The sequence below is a fragment of the Zea mays genome, chromosome 1 (genome assembly GCF_902167145.1).
Source record: "Zea mays cultivar B73 chromosome 1, Zm-B73-REFERENCE-NAM-5.0, whole genome shotgun sequence".
NCBI classification, from domain to species: Eukaryota; Viridiplantae; Streptophyta; class Magnoliopsida; order Poales; family Poaceae; genus Zea; species Zea mays.
In genome coordinates this window covers 287,350,659-287,368,440 of record NC_050096.1, presented here as the reverse complement: position 1 = coordinate 287,368,440, position 17,782 = coordinate 287,350,659, and the positions used below count along the sequence as shown (strand labels likewise).

General features: G+C 45.9%; 1 protein-coding gene across 1 annotated transcript; it reads left to right on the top strand.

Annotated features, from left to right (window-relative positions):
- Positions 1 to 15,046: 15,046 nt before the first annotated feature.
- On the top strand, positions 15,047 to 16,749 carry LOC109943804 (protein FATTY ACID EXPORT 3, chloroplastic). The gene is made up of 3 exons (XM_020547307.3): positions 15,047 to 15,310; positions 15,667 to 16,057; positions 16,559 to 16,749. Exons 1-3 carry the CDS (start codon positions 15,056 to 15,058, stop codon positions 16,732 to 16,734), a joined length of 822 nt encoding a protein of 273 aa, XP_020402896.1. The 5' UTR covers positions 15,047 to 15,055; the 3' UTR covers positions 16,735 to 16,749.
- The last annotated feature ends 1,033 nt before the right edge of the window (positions 16,750 to 17,782 follow it).

Below are 17,782 nucleotides of genomic sequence, written 5' to 3'. Positions count from 1 at the left end.
TCTTTCTCAAAATGAACATTTGTTAATCCTAAAATGTGTTCTCCTTTTAGAAGCTTATGAAGATTCTTCATCCCAACATGGGCTAGTCGACGGTGCCAGAGCCAACCCATGTTAGTCTTAGCAATTAAGCAAGTGTCAAGTTCAGCTCTATCAAAATCTACCAGGTATAGCTGACCTTCTAACACTCCCTTAAATGCTATTGAATCATCACTTCTTCTAAAGACAGTGACACCTACATCAGTGAATAGACAGTTGTAGCCTATTTGACATAATTGGGAAACAGAAAGCAAGTTGTAATCTAATGAATCAACAAGAAAAACATTGGAAATGGAATGGTCGGGTGAAATAGCAATTTTACCCAAACCTTTGACCAAACCTTGATTTCCATCCCCGAATGTGATAGCTCGTTGGGGATCTTTGTTTTTCTCATATGAGGAGAACATATTCTTCTCCCCTGTCATGTGGTTTGTGCACCCGCTGTCGAGTATCCAACTTGAGCCCCCGGATGCATAAACCTACAAAACAAGTTTAGTTCTTGACTTTAGGTACCCAAACGGTTTTGGGTCCTTTGGCATTAGATACAAGAACTTTGGGTACCTAAACACAAGTCTTTGACCCCTTGTGTTTGCCCTCAACAAACTTGGCAACTATCTTGCCGGATTTGTTAGTTAAAACATATGATGCATCAAAAGTTTTAAAAGAAATGTCATGCTCATTTGATGCACTAGGAGTTTTCTTCTTAGGCAACTTAGCACGGGTTGGTTGCCTAGAGCTAGATGTCTCACCCTTATACATAAAAGCATGGTTAGGGCCAGAGTGAGACTTCCTAGAGTGAATTTTCCTAATTTTGCTCTCAGGATAACCGGCAGGGTATAAAATGTAACCCTCGTTATCCTGAGGCATGGGAGCCTTGCCCTTAACAAAATTTGACAATCTTTTAGGAGGGGCACTAAGTTTGACATTGTCTCCCCTTTGGTAGCCAATGCCATCCTTAATGCTAGGGTGTCTCCCATTATAGAGCATACTTCTAGCAAATTTAAACTTTTCATTTTCTAAGTTATGCTCGGCAATTTTTGCATCTAATATTGCTATATGATCATTTTGTTGTTTAATCAAAGTCATGTGATCATGAATAGCATTAATATCAACATCTCTACATCTAGTACAAATGGAAACATGCTCAACACTAGATGTAGAGGGTTTGCATGAATTAAGTTCAACGATCTTAGCACGCAAGATATCATTATTATCTCTAAGATCGGAAATTGTAACATTGCAAACATCTAGTTCTTTAGCCTTAGCAATTAAATTTTCATTTTCTACTCTAAGGCTAGCAAGAGAAATGTTTAATTCTTCAATCTTAGCAAGCAAATCATCATTATCATTTCTAAGATTGGGAATTGAAACATTACAAACATGTGAGTCAACCTTAGCATTTAAACTAGCATTTTCATTTCTAAGGTTGGTAATAGTATCATGGCAAGTACTTAGCTCACTAGATAATTTCTCACATTTTTCTACCTCTAGGGCATAAGCATTTTTAACCTTAACATGCTTTTTATTTTCCTTGATTAGGAAGTCCTCTTGGGAGTCCAAGAGGTCATCCTTTTCATGGATGGCACTAATTAGCTCATTTAGTTTTTCCTTTTGTTCCATGTTAAGGTTGGCAAAAAGAACGCGCAAGTTATCCTCCTCATTGCTAGCATCATCCTCATCACTAGAGGTTTCATATTTAGTGGAGGATCTTGATTTTACCTTCTTCTTTTTGCCGTCCTTTGCCATGAGGCACTTGTGGCCGACGTTTGGGAAGAGGAGTCCCTTGGTGACGGCGATGTTGGCGGCGTCCTCGTCGGAGGAGGAGTCGGTGGAGCTCTCGTCGGAGTCCCACTCGCGGCACACGTGGGCATCGCCGCCCCTCTTCTTGTGGTACCTCTTCTTTTCTTTCCTCTTTCCCTTCTTGTCGTTATCCCTGTCACTGTCACTTGATAATGGACATTTAGCGATAAAGTGACCGGGCTTACCACACTTGTAGCAAACCTTCTTAGAACGGGATTTGTGATCCTTCCCCTTCCGTTGCTTGAGGATTTGGCGAAAGCTTTTGATGATTAAAGCCATCTCCTCATTGTCGAGCTTGGAGGCGTCAATTGGTTGTCTACTCGGTGTAGACTCCTCCTTCTTCTCCTCCGTCGCCTTAAATGCCACCGGTTGTGCTTCGGACGTGGAGGGTTCATCAAGCTCGTTGATCTTCTTGGAGCCCTTGATCATACATTCAAAGCTCACAAAATTCCCGATAACTTCCTCGGGGGTCATTTGAGTATATCTAGGATTACCACGAATTAATTGAACTTGAGTGGGGTTAAGGAAAATGAGTGATCTAAGAATAACCTTAACCACCTCGTGGTCATCCCACTTCTTGCTCTCGAGGTTGCGCACTTGGTTCACCAAAGTCTTGAGCCGGTTGTACATGTCTTGTGGCTCTTCCCCTTGGCGAAGTCGAAAGCGACCGAGCTCCCCTTCGATCGTTTCCCGCTTGGTGATCTTTGTTAGTTCATCACCCTTGTGCGCGGTCTTGAGGAGGTCCCAAATTTCCTTTGCATTCTTCAACCCTTGCACCTTGTTGTATTCCTCTCTATTTAGAGAGGCCAAGAGTATGGTTGTGGCTTGGGAGTTGAAGTGCTCGATTTGGGCCACCTCGTCCTCATCATAATCCTCATCCCCTACGGATGGTACCTGTGCTCCAAACTCAACAACATTTCATATACTTTTGTGGAGTGAGGTTAGATGAAATTTCATTAAATCACTCCACCTAGCATAATCTTCACCGTCAAAGGTTGGCGGTTTGCCTAATGGAACGGAAAGTAATGGAGTGTGTCTAGATGTACGAGGATAGTGTAAGGAGATCTTACTAAACTTCTTACGCTCTTGGCGTTTAGAAGTTACGGAGGGCGCATCGGAGCCGGAGGTCGATGTTGATGAAGTGTCGGTCTCGTAGTAGACCACTTTCCTCATCCTCTTGTGCTTGTCCCCACTCCGATGTGGCTTGTGAGAGGAAGATCTCTCCTTCTTCTCTTTGTGGTGAGAAGAAGATTTCTTCTCCTTCCCTTTGTTGGAGGAGCTCTTCTTCTTCTCCTTCCTCTTGGTGCGGGACTCTTCCGATGAAGTGCTCCCGTGGCTTGTAGTGGGCTTTTCGCCGGTCTCCATCTCCTTCTTGGCGTGATCTCCCGACATTACTTCGAGCGGTTAGGCTCTAATGAAGCACCGGGCTCTGATACCAATTGATAGTCGCCTAGAGGGGGGGTGAATAGGGTGAAACTGAAATTTACAAATATAAACACAACTACAAGCCGGATTAGCGTTAAAAATATAAACGAGTCCACGAGAGAGGGTGAAAAACAAATCGCAACCAAATGGAGAGTGTGACACGGGATTTGTTTTACCGAGGTTCGGTTCTCGCAAACCTACTCCCCGTTGAGGAGGCCACAAAGGCCGGGTCTCTTTCAACCCTTCCCTCTCTCAAACGATCCACGGATCGAGTGAGCTTTCTCTTCTTAATCACTTGGAACACAAAGTTCCCACAAGGACCACCACAAGTTTGGTGTCTCTTGCCTCAATTACAAGTGAGTTTGATCGCAATGAAAGAAAGCCAAAGAAGAAAGCAATCCAAGCGCAAGAGCTCGAAAGAACACAAGCAAATCTCTCTCTCTAGTCACTAGAGCGTTGTGTGGAATTTTGAGAGGATTTGATCTCTTTGGTGTGTCTAGAATTGAATGCTAGAGCTCTTGTAAGTAGTTGGGAAGTGGAAAACTTGGATGCAATGAATGGTGGGGTGGTTGGGGTATTTATAGCCCCAACCACCAAACTTGACCGTTGGTGGAGGCTGTCTGTTCGATGGCGCACCGGACAGTTCGGTGCACACCGGACATGTTCGGTGCCCCAGCCACGTCACCAGTGCCGTTGGAATCTGACCGTTGGAGTTCTGACTTCTGGGCCCGCCTCGATGTCCGGTGGCGCACCGGACATGAACTGTTCAGTGTCCGGTGTGCCGGTATGGGCGCACCTGCCTTCTGCGCGCGCTGCGCGCGCATTTAATGCGTTGCAGGTAGCCGTTGGCGCGAAGTAGCCGTTGCTCCGAGGATGCACCGGACAGTCCGGTGCACATCGGACATGTCCGGTGAATTATAGCGGAGCAGCCTTCGTGAAATCCCGAGGCTGGCGAGTTCCGGAGCAGCGTCTTCGTTGGAGCATCGGACACTGTCCGGTGTACACCGGACAGTCCGGTGAATTATAGCGTGCCGGTTCTGGATTTTCCCGAAGGTGACGAGTTGGAGTGGGAGTCCTCTGGTGCACCGGACACTGTCCGGTGGTGCACCGGACACTGTCCGGTGGCACACCGGACAGTCCGGTGCGCCAGACCAGAGGAGCCTTCGGTTGCTCCTTTGCTCTTTTGTTGAACTCAATACTTGGTATTTTTATTGGCTAAGTGTGAACCTTTTGCACCTGTATAACTTATACACTAGAATAAACTAGTTAGTCCAAAGATTTGTGTTGGGCAATTCAACCACCAAAATTATATAGGAACTAGGTGTAAGCCTAATTCCCTTTCACCAACCGGAAAAGAAAACCAAAGAAGGCCATGGTAGAACATATTTGGAAGAATGGATTTACGTCGGGCTATACTCGGTGGATATTTCATGGTGAAGCGCATCGTACGAGAGAGGAGGTGCTGAGACAACGTGTCGAGGATTATGACGCGGATGCGGGGGTAGCAGATATGTTGAACGACTATCAGGAGGCACAGTACACGGGAGGATGTATGGATGACGAGCCAGAGCTGACTGCAAAGGCGTTCTACGACATGTTCGATGCGGCACAGAAGCCCCTTCACGGCCAGACAAAGGTTTCTCAACTGGATGCCATTGAGCGTGTAATGGCGTTCAAGTCGCAGTACAGCATGAGTAGAGACGCATTCGATGGCTTGTTGACGGTTATTGGGAGCCTGCTTCCAGATGATCACGTTCTGTCAAAGAGCATGTACGAGGCACAGAAACTCCTTCGTGCACTCAAGATGACGTATGAGCAGATTCATGCTTGTCCGAAGGGCTGCGTGCTATTTAGGAAAGAATACGCGGAGGCAAAATACTGTCCCAAGTGTACATCGTCTAGGTTCATGGAGGTAGACTCTGGTGATGTATTCTTTGCCGAGTGCTTCCGGGAAGACACTCGGCAAAGGTGAAGCCTTTGCCGAGTGTCGTCCTTGACACTCGGCAAAGAAGCCGTCTCCGTTACCTCGTCGCCGTAACGACCACTTTTCTTTGTCGAGTGCTCCCTGGCACTGAGAGCACCTAGAGGGGGGGGGTGAATAGGTGATCCTGTAAAACTTCAAAACTTAAGCCACAAAAACTTGTTAATGGTTAGCACAAGTATGGCCAAGTGGCTAGAGAGGAGTCAAAACACAATAACCACAAGAAATCAATCACAGAGATGACACGGTGGTTATCCCGTGGTTCGGCCAAGTACAAAAACTTGCCTAATCCACGTTGTGGCGTCCCAACGGACGAGAGTTGCACTCAACTCCTCTCAAGTGATCCAATGATCAACTTGAATACCACGGTGTTCTTGCTTTTCTTTTCTCAATCCCGTTTGCGAGGAATCTCCACAACTTGGAGCCTCTCGCCCTTACAAAAGATGTTCACAGAGAATCACGGAGCAAGGGAGGGATTAGCAACTCACACACGACACAAAGATCACAGCGAATACGCACACACAAGACCCAGACTTGAGCTCAAAAGACTAGCACACTAGAACGGAGCTCAAATCACTAGAATGTCGAACAAGTGCGCGAGATTGATGTGTGAGTGATCAAGAGTGCTCAAGGAATGCTTGGTCTACTCTTCCATGCGCCTAGGGGTCCCTTTTATAGCCCCAAGGCAGCTAGGAGCCGTTGAGAGCACATCTGGAAGGCTATCCTTGCCTTCTGTCGTCGGGCGCACCGGACAGTCCGGTGCACACCGGACACTGTCCGGTGCCCGATTTGTTTCCTTAAACAGCGCATCCAACCGTTGCTGTCTGAGTCAGATCTGCGCACCGTTGGCGCACCGGACATGTCCGGTGCACACCGGACAGTCCGGTGCTTCCTTCCGACCGTTGGCTTGGCCACGTGTCGCGCGCCGATCGCGCGGCCGACCGTTGGCCCGGCCGACCGTTGGCTCACCGGACAGTCCGGTGCACACCGGACTGTCCGGTGAATTTTAGCCGAAGTCGCCGGAGAAAAACCCGAGAGCGGCCTCTTCGGCCGAGGCAGCCTGGCGCACCGGACACTGTCCGGTGCACCACCGGACAGTCCGGTGCCCCAGACCGAAACAGCCTTTGGCTGTACACAGCCACTCTCCTTTTCTTCTTTCTCCTGTTTCTATCACTTAGACAAGATGTTAGTATACAAAACTAATGTACTAAGGCTTAGAAACATACCTTTACTTGTGATTTGCACCTTGTTCACCCATGGGCATATTTTCACATTTAAGCACTTGTGTTTGCACTCAATCACCAAAATACTTAGAAATGGCCCAAGGGCACATTTCCCTTTCAATCTCCCCCTTTTTGGTGATTTATGCCAACACAACATAAAGCAACTAGAACAAGTGCAAAATCACTTCAAATAAAAACTGACTTTGAGTTTTATTCAATTTTGGCATATATGGATCATCCTTTGCCACCACTTGGTTTGTTTTTGCAAATCAAATTCAAATCTCTATCTCTAAGTCAAACACACATGTTGAAGTATAAAGAGAGTTATTCCAAAAGAGATTGATCAAAGATTTCAAAAACTCCCCCTATTTCCCATAATCAACACTTCTCCCCACAAGAAGCCAACTTTTGACAAGAGACGCAATAAAAGAGTTTTGCTAAAACAAAAAGCTCTATTCTACTGTTTTCAAAATCTCTCAAGTGGTAGCTGATCCATTTATCACTTTGGCCTTTATTTTCTCCCCCTTTGGCATCAAGCACCAAAACGGGATCAATCTTGGCCCTTTAACCCCATTGCCTCACAAAAATCTTCAATTAAGATCAAATGGCAATAAGAGTTCATGAGATGAACTTGGAATTAGTTACCCTCTCATCGGAGTGCAGTGGAAGTCTTTCATGGTCCAAGTCCACCTTTTCCCTTTCAATTCTCCTTCGAGACTAAGTCAAACAAACTCAAGCATATGGTTAGTCTCAAAGGGTCAAGTTGTAACACATCTCCCCCTAAAACTGTGCATCACTTTGCAACGGACTTGTGAGGTCCAGGGAGTGGTTGTACAACTTGAGCACCACAATAAACAACAAAATGCAGAATGAACATGATCAAAGGCATAAACACATGTATGCTACACTTCAATCCAAGTTCCGCGAATCTAAGACATTTAGCTCACTACGCAGCCTGCAAAAGGTCTTCTCATCTAGAGGCTTGGTAAAGATATCGGCTAGCTGGTTCTCGGTGCTAACATGAAACACTTCGATATCCCCTTTTGCTGGTGGTCTCTCAAAAAGTGATGCCGGATGTCTATGTGCTTTGTGCGGCTGTGTTCAACAGGATTTTCCGCCATGCGGATAGCACTCTCATTATCACATAGGAGTGGGACTTTGCTCAGATTGTAGCCAAAGTCCCGGAGGGTTTGCCTCATCCAAAGTAGTTGCGCGCAACACTGTCCTGCGGCAACATACTCGGCCTCAGCGGTGGATAGGGCAACGGATGTTTGTTTCTTAGAGTTCCATGACACCAGGGACCTTCCTAAGAATTGGCACGTCCCCGATGTACTCTTCCTATCGACCTTACATCCAGCATAGTCGGAGTCTGAGTATCCAACCAAGTCAAAGGTAGACCCTTTTGGATACCAGAGCCCGAAGCAAGGCGTAGCAACTAAATATCTAAGGATTCGCTTCACCGCCACTAAGTGACACTCCTTAGGATCGGATTGAAATCTAGCACACATGCATACGCTAAGCATAATATCCGGTCTACTAGCACATAAATAAAGTAAAGAACCTATCATTGACCGGTATGCTTTTTGATCAACGGACTTACCTCCTTTGTTGAGGTCGGTGTGTCCGTCAGTCCCCATCGGAGTCTTTGCGGGCTTGGCGTCCTTCATCCCAAACCGCTTTAGCAGATCTTGCGTGTACTTCGTTTGGGAGATGAAGGTGTCGTCCTTGAGTTGCTTCACTTGGAACCCAAGGAAGTAGTTCAACTCGCCCATCATCGACATCTCGAATTTCTGCGTCATCACCCTGCTAAACTCTTCACAAGACTTTTGGTTAGTAGAACCAAATATTATGTCATCGACATAAATTTGGCACACAAACAAATCACCATCACATGTCTTTGTAAAAAGAGTTGGATCGGCTTTCCCAACCTTGAAAGCATTAGCAATTAAAAAGTCTCTAAGGCATTCATACCATGCTCTTGGGGCTTGCTTAAGTCCATAGAGCGCCTTAGAGAGCTTACACACATGGTCGGGGTACCGTTCATCCTCGAAGCCAGGGGGTTGCTCCACGTACACCTCCTCCTTGATTGGCCCGTTGAGGAAAGCGCTCTTCACATCCATTTGGTACAACCTGAAAGAATGGTGAGCGGCATATGCTAGCAAGATACGAATTGACTCTAGCCTAGCCACAGGAGCAAAAGTCTCCTCAAAGTCCAAACCTGCGACTTGGGCATAACCTTTTGCCACAAGTCGAGCCTTGTTCCTTGTCACCACCCCGTGCTCGTCTTGTTTGTTGCGGAACACCCACTTGGTTCCCACAACATTTTGCTTGGGACGAGGCACCAGTGTCCACACTTCATTGCGCTTGAAGTTGTTTAACTCCTCCTGCATGGCCAACACCCAGTCCGGATCTAGCAAGGCCTCTTCTACCCTGAAAGGCTCAATAGAAGAGACAAAGGAGTAATGCTCACAAAAATTAACTAATCGAGATCGAGTAGTTACTCCCTTGCTAATGTCACCCAGAATTTGGTCGACGGGATGATCCCTTTGAATCATCGCTCGAACTTGGGTTGGAGGTGCCGGTTGCGCTTCTTCCTCCACCACAAGATCATCTTGTGCTCCCCCTTGATCACACGCCTCCTGTTGATGAATCTGTTCATCGTCTTGAGTTGGGGGATTCACCATAGTTGAGGAAGAAGGTTGATCTTGTTCTTCTTGTTCCTGTGGTCGCACATCACCAATCGCCATGGTTCGTATAGCGGCCGTCGGAATATCTTCTTCATCTACATCATCAAGATCAACAACTTGCTCTCTTGGAGAGCCATTAGTCTCATCAAATACAACGTCGCTAGAGACTTCAACCAAACCCGATGATTTGTTGAAGACTCTATACGCCTTTGTATTTGAGTCATAACCTAAAAAAAACCCTTCTACAGCTTTGGGAGCAAACTTAGAATTTCTACCCTTCTTTACTAGAATGTAGCATTTACTCCCAAATACACGAAAGTACGATACATTGGGTTTGTTACCGGTTAGTAGCTCATACGACGTCTTCTTGAGGAGGCGATGAAGGTAGACCCTGTTGATGGCGTGGCAAGCAGTGTTAACGGCTTCCGTCCAAAAGCACTCGGGGGTCTTGAACTCTCCTAGCATCGTCCTCGCCATATCGATGAGCGTCCTGTTCTTCCTCTCTACCACACCATTTTGCTGTGGTGTGTAGGGAGCGGAGAACTCGTGCTTGATCCCTTCTTCTTCAAGGAACTCCTCCACTTGAAGGTTCTTGAACTCGGATCCGTTGTCGCTCCTTATCTTCTTCACTTTGAGCTCAAACTCATTTTGAGCTCTCCTGAGGAAGCGTTTGAGAGTCCATTGGGTTTCGGACTTTTCCTGCAAAAAGAACACCCAAGTGAAGCGGGAAAAGTCATCAACAATAACTAAACCATACTTACTTCCTCCTATGCTCAGATAGGCGACGGGTCCAAAAAGGTCCATATGCAGCATCTCCAAGGGTCTTGATGTCGTCATCACATTTTTGGTGTGATGAGAGCCTCCCACCTGTTTCCCTGCCTGACAAGCTGCACAAGGTCTATCTTTTTCGAATTGAACATTCGTTAGCCCTATCACGTGTTCTCCCTTTAGAAGCTTGTGAAGGTTCTTCATTCCCACATGTGCTAAGCGGCGATGCCACAGCCAGCCCATGCTAGTCTTAGCTATTAAGCATGCATCTAGACCGGCCTCCTCTTTTGCAAAATCAACTAAATAAAGTTTGCCGTCTAGTACACCCTTAAAAGCTAGTGAACCATCACTTCTTCTAAAGACAGACACATCTACATTTGTGAATAGACAGTTATACCCCATGTTGCATAACTGACTAACAGATAGCAAATTATAACCTAGTGTCTCTACTAAAAACACATTAGAGATAGAGTGCTCATTAGAAATTGCAATTTTACCTAACCCTTTTACCTTGCCTTGATTCCCATCACCGAATATGATTGAATCTTGGGAATCCTTATTCTTGACGTAGGAGGTGAACATCTTCTTCTCCCCCGTCATATGGTTTGTGCATCCGCTATCAATAATCCAGCTTGAACCCCCGGATGCATAAACCTGCAAGGCAAATTTAGGCTTGGGTCTTAGGTACCCAACTCATGTTGGGTCCTACAAGGTTAGTGCAAATATCCTTAGGGACCCAAATGCAAGTTTTGTCTCCCTTGCATTTTGCCCCTAACTTCCTAGCAACAATTTTCTTATCCTTTCTACAAATAGCAAAGGAAGCATTTAAAGCATAATAAATTGTGGAAGGTTCATTCACTACTTTCCTAGGAGCATGAATAGCATTCTTTCTAGACACACGATGAATAGCATTTCTCCTAGACATATTTCTACCATGCATATAGGAAGAACTAGAAGCAAACATGGCATGAGAGTCAAAATCATCAAAAGAATTATAACTCCTATAAGCATTTCTAGTTTGTCTCCTATCATAATACATAAAAGCATGGTTCTTTTGCACATTACTAGCCATAGGGGCCTTCCCTTTCTCCTTGGCGGGAATGGGAGCCTTATGGCTTGTTAAGTTCTTAGCTTCTCTCTTGAAGCCAAGTCCATCCTTAATTGAGGGGTGTCTACCAATTGTGTAGGCATCCCTTGCAAATTTTAGCTTATCGAAATCATTCTTGCTAGTCTTAAGTTGAGCATTAAGACTAGCCAGTTCATCATTAAGCTTGGAAATTGAAACTAGGTGTTCACTACAAGCATTAATGTCAAAATCTTTACACCTAGTACAAATTTCAACATGTTCTACACAAGAATTGGATTTATTTGTTACTTCTAATTTAGCATTTAAATCATTGTTGACACCTTTCAAAGTAGAAATGGTTTCATGACAAGTAGATAGTTCAAAAGAAAGCATTTCATTTCTCTTAACTTCTAAAGCATAGGATTTTTGTGCCTCAACAAATTTATCATGCTCTTCATACAACAAATCCTCTTGCTTTTCTAAAAGTATATTCTTTTCATTCAAGGCATCAATTAATTCATTAATTTTGTCTATCTTAGATCTATCTAAGCCCTTGAACAAACATGAATAATCTACTTCATCCTCATCGCTAGATTCGTCCTCACTTGAAGAAGCATAGGTAGAGTTGCGAGTACATACCTTCTTCTCCCTTGCCATAAGGCATGTGTGACGCTCGTTGGGGAAGAGGGTTGATTTGTTGAAGGCGGTGGCGGCGAGTCCTTCATTGTCGGAGTCGGACGAGGAGCAATCCGAGTCCCACTCCTTGCCTAGATGCGCCTCGCCCTTTGCCTTCTTGTAATGCTTCTTCTTTTCCCTCTTGTTTCCCTTTTCCTGGTCACTATCATTATTGGGACAGTTAGCAATAAAATGACCAAGCTTACCGCATTTGAAGCATGATCGCTTCCCCTTGGTCTTAGTCTTGCTCGGCTGTCCATTGCGACCCTTTAGCACCGTCTTGAATCTCTTGATAATGAGGGCCATTTCTTCTTCATTAAGACCGGCCGCCTCAATTTGCGCCACCTTGCTGGGTAGCGCCTCCTTGTTCCCTGTGGCTTTGAGAGCAAAAGGTTGCGGCTCGTTGATCGGTCCATTCAAGGCGTCGTCCACATACCATGCCTCCTTGATCATCATTCGCCCGCTGACGAATTTTCCTAGGACTTCTTCGGGCGACATTTTGGTGTACCTGGGATTCTCACGAATATTATTCACCAAATGAGGATCAAGAACGGTAAAGGACCTGAGCATTAGTCGGACGACGTCGTGGTCCGTCCATCGCGTGCTTCCGTAGCTCCTTATTTTGTTGATAAGGGTCTTGAGCCGGTTGTATGTCTGAGTTGGCTCCTCGCCCCTTATCATCGCGAACCGTCCAAGCTCGCCCTCCACCAACTCCATTTTGGTGAGCAAGGTAGCGTCATTTCCCTCATGAGAGATCTTGAGGGTATCCCAGATTTGCTTGGCGTTATCCAAGCCACTCACTTTATTATATTCATCCCTGCACAATGAGGCTAGAAGAACAGTAGTAGCTTGTGCATTCTTATGGATTTGCTCATTAATGAATATAGGACTATCCGAACTATTAAAGTGCATTCCACTATCTACAATCTCCCATATGCTAGGATGGAGAGAGAATAGGTGACTACGCATTTTGTGGCTCCAAAATCCGTAGTCCTCCCCATCAAAGTGTGGGGGCTTGCCGAGTGGAATGGAAAGCAAATGTGAATTTGAACTTTGCGGAATACGAGAGTAGTCAAAAGAAAAGTTAGAATTAACCGGTTTCCTTTGTTTGTCGTGATCGTCGTCCTTTTGGGAAGAAGAGGACTCATCGCTGTCGTAGTAGACGATCTCCTTGATGCGTCTTGTCTTCTTCTTCTTCCCATCTTTTCGCTTGTGGCCCGAGCCCGAGTCATTTGACTTGTCATCCCTTGGCTCGTTGACGAAGGACTCCTTCTCCTTGTCGTTGATCACAATTCCCTTCCCCTTAGGATCCATCTCTTCGGGCGGTTAGTCCCTTTCTTGAAGAGAACGCCTCTGATACCAATTGAGAGCACCTAGAGGGGGGGTGAATAGGTGATCCTGTAAAACTTCAAAACTTAAGCCACAAAAACTTGTTAATGGTTAGCACAAGTATGGCCAAGTGGCTAGAGAGGAGTCAAAACACAATAACCACAAGAAATCAATCACAGAGATGACACGGTGGTTATCCCGTGGTTCGGCCAAGTACAAAAACTTGCCTACTCCACGTTGTGGCGTCCCAACGGACGAGAGTTGCACTCAACTCCTCTCAAGTGATCCAATGATCAACTTGAATACCACGGTGTTCTTGCTTTTCTTTTCTCAATCCCGTTTGCGAGGAATCTCCACAACTTGGAGCCTCTCGCCCTTACAAAAGATGTTCACAGAGAATCACGGAGCAAGGGAGGGATTAGCAACTCACACACGACACAAAGATCACAGCGAATACGCACACACAAGACCCAGACTTGAGCTCAAAAGACTAGCACACTAGAACGGAGCTCAAATCACTAGAATGTCGAACAAGTGCGCGAGATTGATGTGTGAGTGATCAAGAGTGCTCAAGGAATGCTTGGTCTACTCTTCCATGCGCCTAGGGGTCCCTTTTATAGCCCCAAGGCAGCTAGGAGCCGTTGAGAGCACATCTGGAAGGCTATCCTTGCCTTCTGTCGTCGGGCGCACCGGACAGTCCGGTGCACACCGGACACTGTCCGGTGCCCGATTTGTTTCCTTAAACAGCGCATCCGACCGTTGCTGTCTGAGTCAGATCTGCGCACCGTTGGCGCACCGTTGGCGCACCGGACATGTCCGGTGCACACCGGACAGTCCGGTGCTTCCTTCCGACCGTTGGCTCGGCCACGTGTCGCGCGCCGATCGCGCGGCCGACCGTTGGCCCGGCCGACCGTTGGCTCACCGGACAGTCCAGTGCACACCGGACTGTCCGGTGAATTTTAGCCGAAGTCGCCGGAGAAAAACCCGAGAGCGGCCTCTTCGGCCGAGGCAGCCTGGCGCACCGGACACTGTCCGGTGCACCACCGGACAGTCCGGTGCCCCAGACCGAAACAGCCTTTGGCTGTACACAGCCACTCTCCTTTTCTTCTTTCTCCTGTTTCTATCACTTAGACAAGATGTTAGTATACAAAACTAATGTACTAAGGCTTAGAAACATACCTTTACTTGTGATTTGCACCTTGTTCACCCATGGGCATATTTTCACATTTAAGCACTTGTGTTTGCACTCAATCACCAAAATACTTAGAAATGGCCCAAGGGCACATTTCCCTTTCAGGCACTCGGCAAACCTCTTTGCCGAGTGCCCGAGAAAAAGTACTCGGCAAAGAAGCCTTTGCCGATGTACTGTTTGTCGAGCCTTCTTTGCCGAGTGCGACACTCGGCAAAGCCTTTGCCGAGTGTTTTTGGGGCTTTGCCGAGTGCTTCGGGCACTCGGCAAAGCGCCCGTTTCCGGTAGTGAAATACCTAGCTAACTATTATCTGGTTTTAGCTAGGTTGAACTAGCTAATGAACTAATGTGTAGTTGGAAGTGTAGCTGATGGTTAGTTAGAGAATTAACTAAGGGTGTTTGGATTTCTCCAGCTAAAAGCAACTAATAATTAAACTATTAACTAGATTGTTTTGATGTCTTTAATTATTAGGTCTAATGCATTCAAAGTCCTAAAGAGAGTATGAAGTGGTAACCGATCAACAATGGAGGGTCATGCAGTGCTTTGATGATTATCCTAAGGGGTTATTTGTTGGGATTATAATTTATCTAGATTATATATAATCTAACTTATTAAAATAAATCAGATTATATAATCTAAACAGATTATAATTTCAAATGAACATGCCAAGCTATATATATATATATCTCTACTACTTATTAAGTAAGCAATAGTAGTCTGCCTCCCCTCGTTCTGTCGTTCTGCCGTTCTGCCTCCCATCTATCTGGACCGTCCGTTTCTATTGCCCTATGTCATCCAGCCACACGCTGTCCACGATCCAGCGGTGCCCGCCCCGGCGCCCCTTCCCTGTCCACGATCCAGCCGTGCCCACCCCGATGGCTGCCACTCTCCTCCACGCCGCCACCGCCTCGCTCCAGAGCTCGTCCCAGCCCGCACGCGCGGGCGCGGGCGCCGCCACCGCCTTTCACCCCCTCGCGTCCACCCCATCCATACGCCTCGCACGCTCCTCGTTCTCGTCCAATCGCCGCCTCGAGGTTTCACTCCGGGCGGTTTTGGCCGGTCACCGTTTCGCGGGGAGGGGAGCACCCCGGGGCCGCCGCGTCGTCGCCGCCCTAGCAGGGGAGCCAACTGTGAGTCAACCCTCTCTCCGAGATCCCTGCGTCTCTTGCCGTTTCCGGCGACGAGATTCTCCTCTCCTCAGGCGTGTTTTTTTTGTTTGTTTCTCCCTAACTCATTTTTCGTAGTTTCACCTTCCCCTTTTCTCTACGCTGCCACAAAAATTCCGGCAATAAAATGTTGATTCAGGTGCTTCGTTTCACTTTCATGAATGTAATGGGTGTAGAGTGTAGCCTATCTGTCGTATGGCGATGCTGATTTCGATTACTGGGCTCCTCGCTATGTTTCGTTCACTTTGTTATGGTAAATTTAATAATTCAGTCGCTGAACGCTGGCGCTTAAATTATCTATATCCTGGTACTGGATCCAGGAGGGTTCAGAGGTGGGCGATGACAAGGATAACAGCAACGGGGAGATAAAGCCCGAGGAGGCTCAGGAAGCTTGGAAGGTAATGCTGGAGCAGTTCAAGGCTGAGGCCCTGCGGATGCAGGCCCTGTCAATGCAGGCATATGATGTCTACTCCAAGAGGGCGAGGGAGGTCTTGCTGGAAGCCTCTGAGAAGCTGAAGATACAGGCAGACAAAGCACAGAAGGACCTCAGCGTGATCGCCACCGAGGTTAGTCAGGAGGGACATGAATATCTGGTGATGGCAGCTCGGAGCTCCCCAGACTCGATCAAGGATATTACAACAACGTTCAGGGCTCTTGAGAGATTGAATTGGCCATCAGAGTATGAGGATTATCATGTGGGCATTCCGTTTGGTATGTCAATGTTCTACACTGGTGAAATTTTCAATGCAATTTAATTTCGTTACCTTGGGTTGAGGAGAGTAAAGTGCATCAGCAGTCATGAACTATTTTGGGTGTGTCATCTAGGCGCATGTACTATTCTAAGTCACAAGAACCCCCATTAACTATTTAAACTTTTTAGGGTGTGTCATCTAGGTCCATGCACAACTGACGTGGCGTTCCACCTCAGTCCAACTGGTGACGTACTGACGCGGCCTTGAATAGTACATGGACCTAGATGACACACCCGAAATAGTTAATGGGGTTTCATGTGACCTTTAATAGTACATGGATCTAGAATAGATGACATACTTTAAATAGTTAATGGGGGTTCCTGTGACATTTAATAGTACATGGATCTAGATGACACATCTGAAAACTAGACCATGTGATGTTTTGTACCGTCAATTAGCTGTTGATATAATTCCATGCTGACTGGAAGGGTTAAAGTTATTCTTGCATCGCCTTTTGTAGGTACCTTTCTTACAGTAGGGGGTTTCCTCAACTTCATGTTGACTGGAAGTACCTCTGCTCTTCGTTTTGGTATTGTTCTTGGCCTTGCACTGTTGACTCTGGGTATCTCAAGTTTGAGATCACACAGAGAAGGCGACCGTCGGTCTCGTCTTCTGGTGAAAGGGCAAGCTGGTTAGTTCATTTTGATTCATCATCCTTGCCTTGCTTTAACATATATGTTCTTTTCATTATTTAAGAACCTTTGTTGAGCATACTTGTGGCCTCGAACTTGTGCTGTGTATGGTACTATGCTTGTTTGAAAACAATGCTCTTCTGCAAATAAGGCACAAAGATTGACAATGGTTGGCTTCCAGAGTGCCATTGAAGAGTTATATTTGGGCAGTTTTTCTCAAAGCTCAGTAGTCTCACATCTTTTAGTCGTGTAGTGACTTTTAGTTACATGCATTTGGCTAGATTTAAAAGATAGCTACATGAATGTTGCACTCAGCTTGCATTGATGGTAAGCTTACAGAAAATGCACTTTGTTCATATTTGTGCAGAACACTGAGCAGGTCGTATCCAATCAGACCACCTTGGCACCTTCACATGTTATCAAAATACTTTTTATCTCCCTCCATTTCTTTGGGTTTAACAAACCATTTTATGGATTTGGAAGATCGAACGAAGAATTTAGACCTAATATTGTTGAAGAGATACAATTTTCAAAAGAAGTTGCTTGTGGAGGTTACCATCCTTTTGTTGTAACAGGTATTGGTGTTTGTGCAGTCTTTGTTTTGTATCTTGTTAATGCGGAATTATCAAAATTTTCATTTGTTAACTTGTCATACAATTTTGAAAATTATGTGCTGATGTTTTGATAGATAGCTGCGATCTGTATTTTTGGGGTTCAAATGAAAATGGCTGCCTTGGTCTGGGGTATTTTATCAGTGACTGCGGGAGGGCCTTTTAAACATCCATTTTTATTTTATTTGTAATTGTGGGCCTGCAGCTGCCATATACACAAAGGAGAGCCTTTTAAACAATGTCTTGGCTGCTATTCCTCCAAATCTTACAAGTGAGGAGTGGTCAGCTGCATTGCCAAGGGCAAGGGCATTAGTTGCTGGTTTCGTGAAAACAGATAAAGACTTCCAAACAAAAGGTATGATTTGTGAAAACAGATAAATACTTACAAACAAAAGGCATTAGTTGTTTGGTTGATACATGAGAGTACAATACTAAATTGTG

Coding starts and splice junctions, on each gene's coding strand:
- LOC109943804 (XM_020547307.3), top strand. CDS start 15,056: ATGGCTGCCACTCTCCTCCACGCCGCCACCGCCTCGCTCCAGAGCTCG. Junction 15,311..15,666: donor CCCTAGCAGGGGAGCCAACT/GTGAGTCAACCC, acceptor TACTGGATCCAG/GAGGGTTCAGAGGTGGGCGA. Junction 16,058..16,558: donor TCATGTGGGCATTCCGTTTG/GTATGTCAATGT, acceptor CGCCTTTTGTAG/GTACCTTTCTTACAGTAGGG.